This window comes from Cryptomeria japonica, chromosome 8, assembly GCF_030272615.1.
Source record: "Cryptomeria japonica chromosome 8, Sugi_1.0, whole genome shotgun sequence".
NCBI classification, from domain to species: domain Eukaryota; kingdom Viridiplantae; phylum Streptophyta; class Pinopsida; order Cupressales; family Cupressaceae; genus Cryptomeria; species Cryptomeria japonica.
Genome location: NC_081412.1, coordinates 352237646 through 352258261, shown reverse-complemented (window position 1 = coordinate 352258261; position 20616 = coordinate 352237646). Strand labels below are relative to the sequence as shown.

General features: G+C 36.5%; 1 protein-coding gene across 1 annotated transcript in view; it reads right to left on the bottom strand.

The window, feature by feature from the left end:
• LOC131045346 (uncharacterized) overlaps positions 1-19492 on the bottom strand; it is an 84620-nt gene extending 65128 nt beyond the window's left edge. Inside the window, exons 1-2 of the mRNA XM_057978930.2 lie at positions 19142-19492; positions 6175-6260 (exon numbers count right to left, since the gene is read on the bottom strand). Coding sequence (XP_057834913.2) covers positions 6175-6260; positions 19142-19298 — 243 coding nt within the window. The 5' untranslated portion in view covers positions 19299-19492. The remainder of the gene's footprint in view (positions 1-6174; positions 6261-19141) is intronic.
• Between the last annotated feature and the right edge of the window lie 1124 nt (positions 19493-20616).

Genomic DNA, 20616 nt, shown 5'->3' with positions numbered 1-20616 from the left:
CTTGGACATTTGCATTACCAAGCTCTTCCATCTCTTGAAAGATTAGTCAAAGGTATGCCTAAACTTAGTCAAATTCATGATAACACTTGTAAAGGTTGTGCTATAGGCAAAAATGTTAAAAGTACATTTCATAAAAGTGAAAATAGAGCTAAAGACAAACTAGAACTTGTTCACTCTGATTTATGTGGTCCTATGTCTATAGCATCTCCTAGTGGATTTCTGTATTACGTAATCTTCATTGATGATTTTTCTAGGAAAACTTGGATCTACTTCTTGAAATCTAAAGAATCTGATGAAGTCTTAAGTAAATTTAAAGAGTTTAAAGCATTAACTAAAAACTCCTCTGGTAAAAGAATTAAATGTTTAAGATCTGACAATGGAGGTGAGTACACCTCCGGTAGCTTTTATGATTTTTGTGTTGAGTCAGGAATTAAGAGGGAGTTTTGTGTACCATACAACCCTCAACAAAATGGTGTTGCTGAAAGAAAGAATAGGACTATTATGGAAGCTGCAAAGGCTATGATACACGATCAAGACTTGCAGATCTTTCTATGGGCTGAGGCTTCTAGAACAGCAGTGTATATCCAGAATAGATGTCCTCATCGTGTCCTAAAGAACATGACCCCGGAAGAAGCCTTCACAGGATCCAAACCAGACATTAGTCACCTCGGAATCTTTGGAAGTCCTGTGTATGTTCATGTGCCCAAGGAAAAGCGATCAAAGTTGGAAACCTCCGGAAAGAAAGGCATGCTAGTCGGATACAGTGAATCCTCCAAGGCATTCAGGATTCTCATCCCAGGTCAAAGATACGTTGAGGTAAGTAGAGATGTTACATTTGAAGAAGACATTGCCTTTAAGAAATTGAAAGGTTCTTGTGTTATTGATGAAGCTAATGACAATCAAAATATAAATGTTGATTTTAACCCTGAGATTCAGAGGGAGCAAGTTGAACCTCCTCCTCAAGATGATCATGATGACCCTCCAGAACCCATGAATCCCACTGATATTCCTAGTGGCATTGTCATTACCAAAAAGAGGCCTCTCTGGGTAAGGAACACCATTCAAGAAGCTGAAAGATTTGCTACTCCCAGAGGCACCTTCCATGAAGCTAAGAGACCTCAGGTATTCTCCAACTATGTTTCCTTGATGTGTAATCTCATTGAAACTGGACCTTGCAGAATTGAAGAAGCCTTAAGTCATCACGCCTGGAAGCTTGCTATGGATGAAGAATATCAATCAATCATCAAGAATGATGTGTGGGACATTGTGCCCAGACCCAAAGGTAAATCTGTTGTTTCCTCTAAATGGTTATTTAAAATTAAACGTAATGCTGATGGTAGTATTGAAAAATATAAAGCTAGATTTGTAGCTCGTGGTTTTTCTCAAAAGGAAGGCATAGACTATGAAGAAACATTTGCTCCTATTGCTAGATATACTTCTATTAGAACTATAATAGCCATTGCTGCTACTAGGGATTGGAAACTACATCAGATGGATGTTAAGACTGCCTTCCTCAATGGTGTCATTGAGGAAGAAGTCTATATTGAGCAAACTGAGGGTTATGAGATTCAGGATAGATTAACCCATGTGTGCAGGTTAAAGAAAGCTTTGTATGGTCTTAAACAAGTTCCTCGTGCTTGGTATGAAAGAATTGATAAATACTTGCTAAGTCTAGGGTTTTGTAAAAATGATGCTGACTCTAACATATACTTTAAGGTAGCCAATGATGAAATGTTAATTCTAGTTCTTTATGTGGATGACTTATTTCTTACTGGTAAAGATGAACTTATTATTAGATGCAAGAAAGAACTAGCTTCAGAATTTGAAATGAAAGATTTAGGTCTAATGCATTATTTCCTAGGTCTAGAAGTATGGCAAAGATCTAACGAAATCTTTCTAAGTCAAGGAAAGTATACTATTGACATTTTGAAAAGATTTAGAATGATGGATTGTAAACCCATGTCTACTCCTATGGAATCTAACTTAAAGAAGTTAAGTGTTTCTGCAGCTAACTCTGAATTTGTAGATCCATCTGAGTACCGGCAGTTGATTGGTTCTCTGATGTATCTAGTTAACACTAGACTAGATATATGTTTTGCTGTGAATGCTCTCAACCAGTTCATGAGCTTGCCCAAACATGTTCATCTTGTTGCAGCCAAGCATATCCTAAGATACTTGCGAGGCACAGTTGGTTTTGGGCTGAAGTATCCACTTAACACTCCAATAACCTTGGAAGGTTATTCTGATGCAGACTGGGCTGGAAGCGTCAAAGACAGGAAAAGCACCTCCGGTATTTGTTTTAGCTTGGGATCCGCAGTAATCTCTTGGGCTTGCAGGAAACAATCCTCAGCAGCATTAAGTACTGTTGAAGCTAAGTATATTGCAGCAAGTGTAGCTTCTAGAGAAGCAGTGTGGCTTCGCAAGCTTCTTGCAGGGCTGTTTGGTCAAGCTTGGGATCCTACAGTTATTCACTGTGATAACCAAAGTTGTATTAAGATGTCCATCAACCCAGTGTTTCATGACAGGTCAAAACATGTGGAAACCCATTATCATTTCATTCGAGATATGGTGCAAAGAGGTGCTATTCAGCTGAAGTATGTCAGCACTGATGAGCAGGTTGTAGATATTCTTACCAAGCCTCTATCCAAAGTGAAGTTTGTGTACTTCAGGGATAGACTTGGTATTGTGGAAAATGAAACCCTAATTGAGAGGGAGTCTCAATCTCAGTGATACTTTGTGCTGTATCAAACCACCCTCTGCGGGCAATGTAAGGTGATATTGTAAACTTCTCAGAGAGAAGTATAATTATTAACCATCCTCTGCGGGCAATGTAAGATGGTATTGTAAATGTTAACCACCCTCTGCGGGCAATGTAAGGTGGTATTGTAAACTTCTCAGGGAGAAGTGTAATTATTAACCATCCTCTGCGGGCAATGTAAAATGGTATTGTAAATGTTAAACCATCCTCTGCAGGCAATGTAAGATGGTATTGTAAAAACTTCTCAGGGAGAAGTGTAATTGTTAAACCATCCTCTGCGGGCAATGTAAGATGGTATTAGTGTAATTGTTGACCATCCTCTACGGGCAATGTAAGATGGTAGAAAAAGATCCTCTCCACCCTCTGCAGGCAATGCAAGGTGGATCCAGTCTATGCTTGTGTGCAAGCTGGAAGATTATGATTATGTAGTTCCATACTTGCTTGTGTGCAAGATGGAAGATTATGGTTATGATTCTCTTCCCTAATTAAGAGGGAGTGTTGTTTGTAATTAGGGCTGGCGGATTCCAATTGCCTTGGGCAACATTGGAATCCGCCTCCAACATATAGGGCCAGGCCCAATACCTCTTGGCTCCACCTAAAAAGGCCTCCACGCTACATCCAAACCCAACTCGCCTCCATGATAGGGCCGACCCTATCCAATTCACTTAAAAGGAATTAAAATAATTAATATGTTTAATTTGCAAAGAAGGCCGACATAATTGAGAAGTATTACTACTCCTATAAATAAAGCATATACTTCTCATAACATCATTCATTCAGTTTTGCAAGAAGGTGCGAAATATATTCTAAGGAAGCGAAATATAGAGTCAAGGCAGTTGATAACAGCGAACTACATTAAAGTGCAGCAGAACATAATAGAAGACAGCAAACTCCATCAAATGCAACAGATCACCACCAAGAGATAGAGAACTCCATTGAAGGCCCAAACAAACCCTATAGAAGGACTGCGTACTACTTGAAAGGTGTTGCTACCCTTGTAACACACAGCAAGTCTGATTAGGAGGACTGCAAATCATGATCTCCATTAGCAAACTAATTGTGAAGACTTCTATCTCATCTTCCTTGTGACTGCAACATCTATACTCCAGATAAGTGTGTAATTATCAGTTGAATTCAAAACCATAATCAGATCTGAGGATTTTTTGGCTGGGTTTTTCCTCCTAGGAGGTTTTCCCAGGGTAACTGTGCTTTGTCTTTATGCATTCATTTCCTTTACTATGCTTAAATCTGGAAAACAATAAATTTAATTAACCTAGTTAAAACTAATTCTGATTTTCTGAGTTTTATTCAATCTGAAAGTACTAAAATTAACGATCATAATACATTAATTTTATTATCACTATGCTTTGTGTGCTATCAGATTATTTTGTAATGTCCCCAACTAGGAGTATGCCTGTTTTCCATAATTAAACACTCATACTTCATCATACTTGTTATGCCTTAAATCAAATTATTAAATCTAGAGAACCATTAGTATTCATAATACAATTGATAATTACTATAATTAAGCCCCAATCCTTACTTATTTCCTAATCATCAACACTAACGGAGGATGGGGAATAACTATGTTAGGGTGCTAGAAAACCATTTTCCACAAGTAGGCCCAAGGGTTTCAGGAACACCCATCCATACCACCTCTTGGGGTTCACCTACCTTGTGAGATATTAATACTGCCTTTCCCTAACAAATCCAACCAATCCTCATGAGGGGAAATAGAGAATGATAAGGATTAGGTCATTAATATACTAATCTCTCATGTATTATGAATGTATAAATAAATAAATGAAATTAAGCATAACTGTCATATAAACCTGACTAACAAATATAAATCTTATTGGCATTATTTATGTTAAATGCATATAGAAGAATAAATGAAACAGCTTATAATATAGGCCATGTATCTGCCCCTTATTCCTAATAAAATTCAAATATAATATTACTGTAAATAAGTATCTAGTTCATGAGTGAGATACAGCATACCAATCTGCTGTTACAGCAATGATTTCCATTAATATAATATGATCTGATCCTTCGATGATCAGAGTTTTCCTTTTTATATCATTCATTTACACTGGAAGGTTATGTCCCTTCCTTTGGACACAGCCTTCCCAAGAGTGGTGCCCCCTTATCATATCCATTCCTCCTTGACATAATTTGTGTTTGCTAACTAATGACGTGGCTGCCTTTATTATTTATAAATTTGCTTTTGCTAATTAATGATGTGGCTGCCTTTATTACAAATAGAGGATGCTGATCACAGCCTTATGAATATTGAAATAGCTGAATTATGAGATTGCTGGCAGTAAACATGGTCACCGTCTGTGTTGTGTATCAACCTTGGGGTTGATCATCTTCTTTTGCTGTTTGGTCTGGTTTGAGTCTCAGAAAGTTGTGAGGTCCTCAAACAAGTCAGTTTCCTTTTATTAAGGGCGGTGTGAATGTTGGGGTCATGACGGAGGCATGAGATATTTCATTACCCCCTAGTAACCTTCTCGCTTCCGTCCCTATAACTATGTAACCTGGTAACATTGGAATGAACACAGAGGTATCAGAGCACCTTCTTGACCCTAGAAAGAATGTTGGTAATACCATATTTTTCTGATATGAAAAAATTTATTTTGGCAACAACTGCAAACTATCAATTGTATTTCTATGATCTCGTCATAATATTTTCAACATGGCATGCAAAGTGTTGCTTTGGCCAGTTGAATTTTGACAAGTTGGCATCTCTGGCTTGGTGCACCAGGCAACTCCTGCTATCTTTTCTCTCTAGACATTTAGTACCATTTACTATTTTGGTCATTTTCTGGCATCGATAATTTAAATTTACTTTGTTTCAGGAGCCACAGTTATTGCATTTTGTATGGATGATGGCTCATGTGAATTGCTTTCACTGTGAAATATTGCTCTCTCACTCAGCATACATTATGAAATGATCTCTGCAACTGAATGAGAAATCACATGAACTAATTGTGGTCATTAGCTCCCACGGGATTATTTCACTTTGTAGGCAACAATTTGAATAATCCAAGAACGCACAAGAAATATTAAAGTTTATGATGACGAAAACGTAGATATTGGACATGTTCCCAGAGCCTCTAATTAAACACAATGATAGAAAAGAGTATGCAGTATCTGTGTGTCTTTGTGACTCTATTGTGCTGTGGATTAGTGCAATAATTTTAAATTTGAAACTTAGAGCATCACGAACCTCACGACAATTTGCAGACTTTGAAGAAAAAGTTAAACGAAGTTCAGGTTCCAAACATCCTAAATGCTTTAAAAAGAAATCATGGTTTAACTTTCTTATACCTATCAAGATATGAAATTTGAACAATTTGAAACAGCTAAGTTGTCCAGAGAGAATCACAATGATAATTAGATAGAAAATATACCCTTACAGCTCGCCAGTGATCAAGACATGCACGGTGCACATACTTTGAAGTTCCCTTACATTTACAAGGAGCAATAAAATCCCTGCCTGAAAAAATAGGTAAAAATTGCAATGAAACAGTTTACCAGTATATCATGATGTTTTCTTGCTCAATGGAAAAGAATGCATATATCTCAATGTCACAAAAAGTACCAAAGCTTCAAACCTGTAAAACAACTTTCAATGCAACAAATACAAAATGTGGAGAAAGTAAAATATTAAGCTAAATGGTAAATCAATCGTAAATAAGATAAATAAATAAAATGCTCAGCCCTCAATTAACAAGGTAAAACCACCCCTCCACAAGAATACTGCATTCATAAAACTGAATTAATATCTAAATGAAAATAAGGTGACATTCTCTTAGAAAGAGAGAAAAAAAGGGACAGCTAAGTACAATCATGTTTTTTTAAGATTAGAAAACTACCAGATTACTGTAACATCTTTTTGTTAGATGGTAAAATTCCATGCATCTTAAAGTCTACAGAAAGCTTGCAAAACCTAAATTTTGTAAAATGCATCACAATGATATTATGTGACATATTTCTATATAGCTTGAAATACAGAAATACTAGTATACTTGATCAAACAAATAATACATATTAAATACAGTGCTGAATCTCAGTTGGCAAGTCAAAATCATAGTAACCATTTAACATTTTTATTTATGATGTGTAAAGGAAAAGAAAAAGGATAAAACTAAAAAACTTAAGCCTCAAATGTGAGGCAATGGAAAGCAATTCACAGAACGAATATAGTAAATTGTTCAAGAGTTAATATTATTAAAAAGGAAGCAATATATGTATTTTTAAGGACTGGAACCATTTGAAGGTAGGCCAATTGGGCAGGTTGGCAACTCTTTGGAACCCAACATTATTAAGATGTAAAGCAAAACTGATATTGGTGGTTGGGTTCAAAGCTGTGTAAACAGTAAAAGCTCTGTTAGAGAAATTAGAGGCTTTTGTTGTAATGTGTATGCTCCCCATTGCACTATCCTAAAAAGAATACATTGGGAGGACTTCTCACATTTCTTGGCCATTTTTGAGAATCAGAAATGCATCCTAGATGGGGCATTAATGATATCATTAACCTATTGAAAAAAATAAGGCTAGAGAGAATTATGCAATGCCCTAGAGACTTCTTGCAGTTTTTGAAAGCTTATTGTAAGAACTAAATTTTTCTTTAGTCATTAGAGTCCTTTCAATAGGTCCCAAATGTATAAGAGAAATTTATTTATTTCTTATGGAAAAAATCTACTCAAACCTTTTTGTCTTTTTGTGCCTGGAGTTCTACATTTTAGGAGCGTCTGCCCTAGGTGACGATGCTAGGATTGTTATTATCTTATCGTTATTAATTGAGATTATCCTACACCTTATTGACTTTTAGCTGAGATTTATTCAAGTGTAACTCCTTTCTTAGGAATCTCTATATTGGAGTGTAACTCCTTTCTTTGGCACACATGGGTGTGCACACCTCGTCATGAGGAATAGGACACATAGGCATAGGCTTTGGCAAGATGGAACATATAGAGGCGAATGTAACTCCTCTTTTCATCTATATAAAATGGAGGCTATCCATCTCTTTTCTTTGAAGAGGTATTGTTATCTTGAAAAATCTCATGGTTTACGTGGTTGAAAGATTGTAAGCATTGTAAGATATTGTGAGATTTCAAGTTGCCATTTTCAATAATGTACATGAGGATTTTTCCACCAAACAGTTCTCCACTTCAAAAATCTCATCTCGCCTTTCATTTTTGTAGATTTAATAATCAGGGGATTTTACTTGGGCCCCTATCTTTGAATAATTGGAAATATTATACAAGTGACATATAAATGCCATGTTGTCTAATATATGGCATACATAAGAGCTTTAAAAAGATTAATAAACTTAAGGGCTATTACAAAAATTCATACATACATGAGCTACTACAGCTCAAGGACAAAACTACAGTCCAGACTCCACAACACCCTAAGATTCATTCCACCTCCACCTTCCAAGCTGCCATCCCCCAAAACAAATCTCCTTAACGAGAAAAGAGTATGCAAACGATCTACCTTGATACTGAACCTGAGCAGCCATGTAGCACATCCCATCCAAACATATAAAGACTGTATACCTGCTAACAACCAAAAGACACCAAACCCCTAGCACTACTCTCCAAAGCACCAAAAGAAGTAAACCCTGCCACACCATTAATCCATGGACCAATGGCCAACTCCAAATGTTGAGGCATCACTAGTCAATCAATTGAGGGCATTAAGGGGAACAACTCTCTATGACTCCTGCCTCTTTCTTGCCCAATGCATTTTATCCCCACAAATATGTGGAAAAGAATGGTCACTTGATACTTCTAGTCTTTTGTGACAATAACAGACACATAAACAATGTAAAACCCTTTTTAAATCTTACAATAGGCCCTTAGCACACAAACGTCCTTTTCCAAACATTTCACACTGTCCAAAACTAGTTCTAGTACTATTTCACCACCTTCCTTCCTGCCATTCCCTTACTCTACTACCATTGTTAGCATCCCCTCAAGTTAAATGGAAAGGAACATTTGTAGCAAAATTACCCTCATGCTGACATTTGAGACTCCCACTATCAATTGCTCCACTAACTCATACCTCACTATCTCTTTTAAGCATGGTGAGCCCCATACTCCTAAACCATAATTGCCAAGAGCCACCCTCACATATTTCAAGATTGCATCATATTCACATACATAGATGGAAGGAAGAAGTTGATCAAAAACAATTCCCTTTCTTTGAGGTCTCTTCCCTTTTTCAACTTTTTTGTTGAGCCATCTTAAGATAAATAACAATCCAGACATAGCCAAAGAAAATAATCACTCATAACACAAACCAACAAAACATTATGGAATTCCAACACCCCAAAAGTATTTCAAAACACTCCACACAAGCCATCTCAAATAATTCCTCCTTGACAATACTTTTGAACCATCCTGACCCTTTTCTTTTAATACTCGCACAAAGGAAAGCACATAAACATTAATGCTATAAGGACATGCCATCAGCTTGAGGAAAATCCTAAAAATGTAATAATTACTATATGGATATTTGAAAAGATTTCACCACCCCATTCATGCTCTCACCAAATTACAATAAACTACTATTACTAAGAAACATACTACAAATAAAATCAGCAACTGAATTAAGGTCGACTAATTTACTCATTTTTTGTTCCTATCCCCTTTGCTTCTTCCACAAATTAATTCAAACTCTAGCTTGGACTCTTTCCTTTATTTAATCCATGATCACAATTATTGAGTCTCCTTCCACTATCAATTTAAATTTTATACACATTTTGAGAAGCCAAAATGGCCATTCCTTTGACCAATGCTTCCCATTCTACTTCAGTATTTATCCTGATTGCTAAAAACAGCAAACCATCATACACCAGAATTCCTTTAGACTTTTGACAGTCAAAACTCCTCCTACAATTCTCAAGTTCCCTTTAGAGGCTCCATCAAAATTCAGTTTTACATAATGTATAGGAGGGGGAGACCGAGGCTTGTTACTATTAGTCTTTTGCTACTCATTGTTTCTCTATTTTTGTTGACCATTTGGATTCACTCTTAGCCCTTTAACAAGGATTAACTTATCAATCCCACACCTCACAAGAATAGCAGATTCTATGAAGGGGAAGGAAGAATTAACTTTCCTTAATTCCAAAATAGCATAAGCTCTAATGGCTGTGCGATTCCAACTTCTCTCAACCAAAGATACCTTATCTCTAAAGATACTTGAGTTACATTCTAGTCATACCCCTAAGGAGTACTCAAGATAGCTATGTTCCATAATCCTTTCAAGTTGCTATAAACTACCAACCAGATACATAACAGTATTCTTTCTGAACATGGAAGGAACCAATACAATCCCATGAACAATAAAACTTTATACCAAAACTCTAAGGAGAGAGCAATGCCAAAAGCAAATGATTAACTAATTTTCTGTATCACCATACAAAGTACATCTCGATGGTCCATCAAATCCTCTCTTAATTAAATTGTCACAAGTCAATAATTTGTTAAGTGTAGCCAGCCACACAAAGGCATTGCATTTTGGTGGAGCCTCCTCACACCACAATAATCTAATAGGCCACAACTCTATTGCTAAAAAGGACCTTTTCTTCAATAAAGTATATCCTACAGACATTGCAGATCCCTAAAGGACATCAATTCCATCTAGCATTATCCTGATGGTTTAAGCTAGTTACAATAATAGATGTCGAACTTCTGCTCCTCCAAGATATTAACCTCATCTAAACTCTTCTAGGCTCCATAAGAACAACCATTCACCTTATTTTTCTAACAATAATCACAAAATTGGATACACCAATTTGTTGTAAGATTTCTTTTTGATTACTCCATCCAACTCACAAAAATTGCTTAAAGAGGTATGACACAAACCTTCATAGTGCACAACATTTTCATAATTTTTTAAAAGGCAAACCAAAAGCAAGAGGCTAGGCAAAACCACCAAAGAGTGTCATGTCCCCTTTCCCTATAAATCATGTAACAGACCAAAATGACCATTTCTAGACTCCCATATTTTCCCCAATCCCATTTTGTGTGTAAGTTCTTCCCCTTAATCTCCCAATCATCTGCCTAAGTCCCCCAAGGTTCCTAAGTGTGAAGGCACGAGAAAGTTCCTAAGTCTATGTAAGCAATCAAAGTCACGGAGTTACCCTCCCCAACGCACCTTTCTTCTCAAGATCGTCTCTCTCTTGACCATTGCGATGTCAAACTTCTCCATACTACCATGCCTCTCGATCAACCCTAGCTTTCACCCCTCACCTCCTTGAAATTTCTAAGTCCAACATGCAATCATACCCCGTCCCTCCTCACATTCAATTCAAATGTCAAACTCCTTCCCTCTAGCATACCTCACCTCCAAACTCCAATCTTTGACAAAACACATAAACCAAACACATAAACCATGAGCCAACCTTGACTTTCAAACTTCTCAACACTCCTACCATTTTTCATTATCCCTCTCCACCTACCACCTTGCATGTCAAGAGTGCCATTAATGGTAGAATGACAACATAGCTCCCCGTGGGATTCCACTTGGCACTAACATTCATCCCAATCCACTTGAAGCAAAACCACATTTACTTCTAGCAAGACAAACCATGAGGAAGCCAACAACCGCCATTAATGCAATAGCTAGGGTTTTGAACCCAAAGGGGCTCCTCATCATACTTACCATCTCCAACAAGAGTGAAGGGAAATACACTCAACAGCTATTAAAAGCCATTCCTACATACTAGGCCCAAGACAAAGATCACAATGTGGATTTTGATGCTCTTCTTGGGTGTCTTAAGTTTATAGTGATGGGATCAAAGGGGCATCTTCAGACAACCCAATACAAACCCTCACCAAAATTCATCATAAGCACTTGTGTTCAAGTGTCTAGATCTAAGAACAAAACCCACAAATTTGTGAAGGTTGAGAGAGGAAAAGCTTGTAGATATGATGTCAGAGGAAAAAGCCCCTTCAGCAAAAGGAGCAATCTCACACAATAGTTGCATTCGAGCATAAATGGCAGATAATATCAACAATATCAAGCCTAAACAACACTTTCAATCATCACAGATGTAAGTGTTAACTTTTAGCACTTTCGGATTAATATAAACTCAGAAAACAGATTTTAGTTTCTAACTAAATTGATTAGATGCAAGATTTAGAGTTTTCTACGTTTAGGCATCACATAGAAATGAACAAACAAGAACAAGACACGGTTACCCTGGGAAAACCTCCTAGGAGGAAAAACCCAGCCAGAAAAGATCCTCAGATCTGATTATGGATTATATTCATATGAAGATTACAACACTTATCTTTAGTACTTGAAGATGATTGCACATAGGGCTGATAAGGTCTTCAACAAGTCTGCACTTTTGTAAGACTCAAGCCTACCCCATTTAACACAGTAATCAGCAATCAGATCCACACCCTAGGTCAGCACTTTATTGTATCTTAAGTCTGCCCCCTTCCCTGAAACTGGACTGCAACCCTAGCTGTTTGAATCTGGAATAGTTCGCCCTCCTTGTAATGGCATTGCAGAATAGTTCGCCCTCCTTGCACTAGTATTTGCTCTTGATATTAGCGCCTTTTATGACAGATACAAATCGCCAATATTACTTCTTCAAACTTCGCATTTTAGGCAGAGGTATAATTCGCATGGAATGATAAAACTGAATGAGTGAGTAATGATGTGAAATTTATGTTTATTTATATGTGGAGCAATAATCTTAATCATGTCGGATTGCCTTATAAATTAAAGACCTTTAATTTATTTGACCGAAATGCATAAAGGATAGGGTTGGCCCTATTCATGTTGGCATGTTAGCTTGTATGTAGCGTGGAGTGTAGCGTGGGGTCTTTTATTAGATGCCGTGAGGTATAGGGCCCAGCCCTACACGTTGGGGAAGGGGCTGGCCCCCTTGGATGGATTCCAATGTTGCCCAAGGCAATTGGAATCCGCCATTCCCTAATTATAATCAACAATAAGCAATGTTGTTTCAATTTGCCTTAGCTACTATAGGAAAATATTGTAACACTTTACAATTTCATTCCATTTAATAGATGATCTGTCATTTGGATTCCCTATAAAACATTGTACCCTTAAGTTTTTTATGCAGCTATGTAGTCCTGGGCTATCATTCTTGTGACAATTGTATTTTAACCTATTATAGCTACAATAGTGGTGTTTTGTACTGAATTCTGAACCATTTAATACAAAGTTGCATGGACACAGATACGGTATCCAATACGGATACGGCTATTTTTTAAGACCCCCAATATGGATACGGCTGGACACGTCATTCATAAAAAACACATACACATATATTTAACACAATTTTCTAAGTTATTCAAGGAGATTTTCATTACTTCAAAAGCAATATAGACACATAATTTCTACATAAACAATGATAAGTTGATTTAACCTTTTACAATATGCAAAAATAGAAGAGTTGCATTGGAAGATAACCCAAAAAATGGGTCACTGAAATAGAAAAACATTCATTTGTCTTTCTCATTTGGTGTAGGTTTTGTTAATACCATTTTAAAAAAAAATACATTAATGAAGTTTTTTAAAATTAAATTTTGGAAGATTTACGTCAATTTTTTAAAAAAATCAAATCACATTAGTATTTAGCATGGTTGGAAATCTAAAATTTTTGGGCATGCGTGGGTACAATATTCGACGTGTATCTGGGCTGTATCGGATACATATCCGTTTCAAAAATGAGAACGGATACGGGGAAACGTGTTCCCGAGAAGGGACAAAAGAGTTTCCGGCAACTCTGATTGTCTTTCTTGTAGGTTGTTATTTATGTAAATGAAATGAGGAACTTCTATTTTTGCTTAGATTGGGCAAAACAGATCAGGATTTATTATTTTAGGCTTAATTAATGAAGTATAATTATTTTCAAGTTTGCTAAAATTATTTACCCTAATTTTAGCATGAGACGTTACAAAGAGGAAAAGAGTAGAAGAACCAAAGCAACCCAATGAGGTGTGGCAACGAGGGAGCAAGCCCAAGAAGTCAATGAAGGGGTAGCCACTACCGCAAAGAGAAAGAAGATGATGTGAGCCATTGTGGCAATAAAGGAGATGTCTACAACAACTACCACAAGGGTAGAAATGGTGGTGGAAGTTACTACAAAGATGAAAGAGTAGAAGAAACCTAACACAAGGAAGGTCAACGGGAGCATGGAGGATATTCTTAGCATGATAAAAAAGGAAGCGAGAAGGAAAGCCAAAAATTCTTTAGAGGAACCTATTTCACATGGGGCAAATGACACGAAGACTTGTGTCAAGGACAAAGGGTAGAGAGCAACGCCAAAGTTGCATTTAATGATGAGAGGTCTCCCACTTCAAAGAGGGACCCTAAGGATGGGGATATGTTGGTTCCACAGAGGGCTCTAAGGTGCAACATGGGGAGTAAACCAACACAAACGAAAAGTTTGTTTAGGACTCTATGCAAGGAAGGTGGTAAAAGTTGTGAAGTGGTCATATATAGTGGTAGCATAGACAATTTGGTGTCTATAGAAATCATCAACAAGTTGGGACTAAAAAGAATGAGGCATCTGCACTCGTACAAGCGTGGCTGGTTTCAACAGGGTGACCTGATTTCAGTAGAAGAACAATGCTAGATGAAGTTCAACATCAAAGTGTACCATGATGAGGTGTTGCATGATATTGTGTCAAGGGATGTCTGCCAAAAGTGCAAGCTATTGCCACTCAAGGCAAGCAAGGGACAGTTTTACAGCAAAACGGGAATATGCATTAGGGAGAAGTGATATGCATTGATTCCAAAGATATGCAGCATTGCTGGAACAAATAGTAACACCACAAATGCAAAAGTAGGAAAAAGAGTTGGAGGAAGAAAAGGAGATCATCGAAAGGAAGCAATCCAAAGGATTAGAAAAATGAACAAGAGGATAAGGAGCTACACGGAGGAATCTACGGCCTTGGAAGATCAAAGGGAAGGATATGTGGCAGCGAGAAACAAACTAACAGATATGAGGGATTGGTTGATAGGAGAGGAAAACCTGTTGTGACTGAATAAAGGCCAAGGGTGGGTGATGTGAAGCATGACTGGTGCAAAAAAGTAACATAAGAAAGGTGGGAAAGTAGTGCTCAAGGTGGATCGCTGGAAGCATACCTGAGGAGGTGAAAAGAGCGAGATGAAGTCACAGTGAGTCAAAATTTCCAAGCTGAGGCCAGTTGCCCTATAAAATGAGGGACTCATTTTTTTATTTACTCCAGGTGTCTAATGCATAAGCATCCTAAGGATAGTGTGGAGAATCTACATTGTGTCTAAAAATATAGGCACCTAAGGTAAGATTGTCTTTGACAAATAGTTGACGATTTGGGATGAGAAAAAGTTGTTGCATTTCACCACATTGGATAATTAGGTATTGTGGTTTCAGTAAAATTTGTGTGTGATTTATTGATCGTCTAGTAAAGTTTGAGGTAATTTGGATAAGTTTCGTTTAGTTATTTGGCAAAAAAGTGGTTACATGTTGGCAATTGAAACTGTTTTGATTTGTGGAGGATTTTTTCAGGTTTGCACCCAAGGATAGATATTCCACGAGGTTGTGTGGATTGTAGGAAGGTGTGTGATGAACCGCATGGAGATAGGATTCAAAATTTTGTTACTGCAGGTTGGCAACACATTTCATGTGGTTTTGGGCTTCACGCCATCTTGGGGCTGACTCGGATTATTTGGGAAGCTGCAGAAAGGAATAAATATGAGATTTCAAAGCAATTGGAAGCAAGCAAAAAAGATTATGAAAAGTAGTGGAATTAGAATAGAGCAACAACCAAGGTGTAATGTCCCCATTTTCAAATAGGATTTAATAATAAATACTAAAAATAAAATTTAAAATACATTGATCAAAAAAATAATAAAATTACAATATAAAAGAATAATAATAAAATTTAAATTTAAATATAAAAGAATAATAATAAAATTTAAATTTAAATATAAAAGAATGAAATTAAAATAATTATAATTTAGTTAAGGTTAATAAATGGTAATAAGGCATGAAATGAAAAGTTGTGACTCCCTTAAACATGAGGTATAAAAGGGAGGAGAGAACTACATTTGCAGGAGGGAATTTTAATCTACAATCAGAAGTGCAGATCTGAATTAAATAATAAGACAGCAATGAGGAGACCTGACCCTTTAAAGGGCTATCTCTTTCCAAAGAGATGTGTCTCTTTAATGAGAGAAGAAGGTATAAAGAGAGTAAGCAATTAAGATAAAGAGAGGGGAATAGAAATTCAGATTATGAGTTTAATATAGAAGGGTGGGGGCAGCAATCAAGGAATGGAATGAAGAGAGGCAGAAAGAATGAAGCATAGGGATTAAGGAAGGGTTAATGGAAGACGAAAGGAATGGGCAGAAAATAAGGAAGTGACTTTTAAGGACAGAAATGGTGACAGGTTATGACCCTTCAAAAGGGCGGTAATTGTGAAAGGTTGTGACCCTTGCAAATGGAAGGCATGATGAAGGGGTGTGATTTCTCCCTCACAATAGAAGATATAAAGAAAAGAAGGTCTCATTTGAGAAGGGAAAAGAGATAACAATTGGGAAAGAATATATTATTCTAAAAGTAGCAATGAAGGGTGGTGACTCAATTCTAATGAAGGGTGGTGACCCAAGTCTTATGAAAGGTGGTGTCCCTTTCACCAATGAAGTATAAAGAGATCATTCCAATCATTCAATGATCACTTATCAGTCATCATTCCAATCATTCAAATCAAGTGAGCAATCAATCAGCAAATCATTCTATCAGAATAGCATTCATTCAAACATCAAATCAGACTTCATTATATTATCACTCACCAATACCTCAAATCATACAATCAAGGGAATTCATTCAATCAATCAATCACTCATCAATCATCAGATCAGAAACAAAGACATTAATAAAATAATAAAATAATAAAATAATATCCAGATCAAACAGAAAAGAAGATTACAAGAATACTGAACGCTATAATAATCAGATCAGAATATAACTCGTGAATATTCCAACCCACTATGGTAATATAGAAATTGTTGTTTAGTTTTATATATATGGATTTATTGCACATATCTGTTATACATTATTAAGCATTAAAATATAGATTTAACACTACAACACTCTGTCAAAAGGGAAGGAAGGAAATCTGCAATTAAGGGAGAACAGCTATAGAGCACCCTGCTACGATGGCAAATAGGGAGAGAACAGCTATTAGGGCACCCTATTACACCGAGAATGGCTAAGGGCACCCTATTGCAATTTCCCTTCCAACTCCTACATTGAGGGACTGTTGATGAACCCAAGATTCTCCAGCCATGGAAGAATGGAGGGGGATTGCATGGAGGGAGAAACGGCTGTCGCTCGGCACCCTGCCATGCCTCCTTATTCCATATCTTTCATGACTGAGATCCCACATACAAATTAGACTCTAACTCAGAATCAGGATTCAAATTCAAGATCACATTATTTAAAGAGATATTTTACTTGGTACAACGTAACCCTAACCATAATTTGTTGCAATTGCAATTCTAGGGCAAATTCTAGGGCAAATTAGGAAGGGGACATTACGCAAGGAGCAAATACTGGGAGGAGAGTGAGGCAACAAAGAGCATGATGTGGAGTACAATCATGTGAGCAGGGAGTGTGAGGACTATATAGTATCATTGTGAACTTGAGTACAGCAGCGAGTCCAGAAGTGGTTATGTGTATATGTGAGGAAAGCCATTGTGGCAGATTGTAACTAAGTTTTCATTATGAAATCAATAAAAATAAGAGACCTTCTGCTGATTGGGTTTTTCCATTGTTGAGGATTTCCCAAGGTAAATCTGGTGTCAATTGTGGTGTTTCTTTCTGCTTTTTGTGTGGTTAATTGTGTGGCTGCACGATTGGAGGGTTCTTCTTGAGACCCTATAGCCGTGACCGCATTAGTTGTTGCTAATAGTAGAAGTGTAATATTTAGTGGTTTGAAGGTCTTTTCTAGTGGCAATTGATTTGTAATCGGAATCTACAACTATTAATAGAAAGACAGCTTAATCCATTTCCTGCACATATTATTTGATGCAGTGGCTTGTTATGTTTTCTGAGGTGGGGTACTCAAATTTAACCCCATTTCTGACTAACTGTTCACAATGTATTAACTTCTGAGAGTCTTCTATAATAAAAACTATATAGTTGAATCCGAGTACTCTCAAAGTCTCAATGCATTAATTATATATATATACATATATATAGAGAGAGAGATATATATATAGATATATATATACACTTAACTTCTGAGAGTCTTCTATAATAAAAACTACATAGTTGAATCCGAGTACTCTCAAAGTCTCAATGCATTATATATATATATATATATATATATATATATATATATATATATATATATATATATATATATATATATATATATATATATGGCAAAGTTTAAAACCCCTGTAAAAAATATATGTACGTACGTACAGGTATGTATGGATGGATGGATGGATTTAAATACATAAGTCACCTTCGAGAGATAAAAGAAGGGATGTTGTATGCTACATTTGCATGCTGGACAGACCAGACCAAACAATCGTGTTTAGGTTTCCTTTAAATCAGTTTATCTTTAGCCTCTAGTTTGATTGATAATTACCAATCCTCCCATTACCCCATGCACAGACAAAAATGGTAAATATGTGCCCTATTTTAAGAAGACAAAAAATGGAAAACATGTGCTAGGTAAGTGCGGCCGTGCCTGGTCTGGCCTGGCAAATGATATTAGATATGACCTCTTTGTATCATTGCAAATGGGATCCTCTCTGGCTCACTTGAGTAATTATAGCACAAGTTCAATGTGGCAACTCATCTAGTCCTACATTTGAGTGACTGGCCACAATGCATCCGTTGACTGATTGCAATGCATATCTGCTGAATCTTTCATATAGCTTTATAGTAATATTTAGAAAACAACCTGATGTTCTAACGATCATCCAATTATCTCATCGATTCCAGGCTTATGTATACTGCGGTCCAACTCTCTCCTTACAAGAGCGATTCGACAGCAAGTTGGCATTTCAAACAATGTTTCCATTTCTACTTTCAAAGATATGAAAACAAGCAAACGTGGCTCTAAACCCTGTTATTTCTGCATTATCATTCGCTGCGGAAGGCCTAATTGGAGCTTATCATACCAATTACAATTGAACTGGCAAAATTTGCATATTGCAAGGGTTTGTAGCTTGGAATATAGCAATCACTCATGTTTCATGACAGATATTGTTTGCTGTGCCCCTTAAATTTGATGCCAGGCAAACGGGCACCACGAAAGATCGCATGGGATGGATGCATAAAATTATGTAGCGATTAAAAAATAATAATATTGGAGACAATACCGTCAGTTTCGAGACATATTCTGCACTGAATCTGATCAGCAGGGCCTGCTTCCAAATCAATGGAGTCTCTCTCCCTATTCATCACAAGAAGCGATGTCGCCTCGCTGATATTCATGTTCGTGCTCATATTCTTGCTCGACGGATCCCCCACTTCCATGTTCCAATTCTCCTGCACCCTCGTCCCTCCTTCCTCACTCTCACAAACTTCACCCACTGGCTTCCCTTTTACCCCTACGCTACCCGACGGTACGTTGGACACGCCAATGGGAAACTACGTATATGTAACGGTGAAATTTGCATACCCGTGCTAGTTTCCATGTAGATTTGGGGCCATTTTCATGGAATGGTTCCATATATGGGGGAGGGTACTATGGAGATGGTAGTTGATGAAAGTGATTTCTTTTGATATTTATTTTTAAAAAGAATTTCTTAAATTTAAAAAATAATCAATAATGTGATATCGTATCAGTATTTAGATTTGAAGTCATTTTCATGAAATGATTCTATAAATTATATAATAATATGGTAGGGGAGAGGGTACTACGAAGATAGTAAGTTCTTTTGATATGTAAATGTCATGTTAATATTTATTTTTTTAAAGAGTTTCGTAAATCTAAAAAGCAATCAATAATGTGATGTTGCATGAGTATTTAAATTTGGGTCCATTTTTATGAAATGATTTCATAAATTATATATATATGGTAGGATACAGTGTACTACGGAGATACTAGTTGATCAAAGTGAGTTCTTTTGACATTTAAATGTCCTCTTAATATTTATTTTCAAAAAGAATTTCTTAAATCTAAAAAGCAATCAATAATGTGATGTCACATTAGTATTTAGATTTAGGCTCATTTTTTGTGGAATGATTCTAATAATTATATATGATAGGGGAGAGGGTACTATAGAGATAGTAGTTGATCAAAGTGAGTTCTTTTGACATTTAAATGTAACCAAAATGTGATGTCACGTAAGTATTTAGATTTGGGCCCATTTTTATGGAATGATTCCATAAATTTTATATATTAGGGGAGAGGGTCTATGGAGATAGTAGTTGATCAAAATGAGTTTTTTTGACATTTAAATGTCATGTGAATATTTATCTTCAAAAAGATTTTATTAAATATAAAAAGCAACCAATAATGTGATGTCACGTCAGTATTTAGATTTCGACCCATTTTCATGAAATGATTCCGTAAATTATATATAGTAGGGGAAAGGGTACTATGGAGATAGTAATTAATCAAAGTGAATTCTTTTGATATTTAAATGTCATGTCAATATTATCATGTGATGTCATGTTAGTGTACCAATAAATATGACTTAGCGTACAAGTATGGATCTTATTTTTCTTTATGACTATTCTGGACACCTCCACACAAAAAAGCATGTAGATGTGGCATCATATTTCAGCATGTGGACTCGAAACAAAATTTTATAAACAAGGGACTTACAAGTAAATTGTGATACAAAAT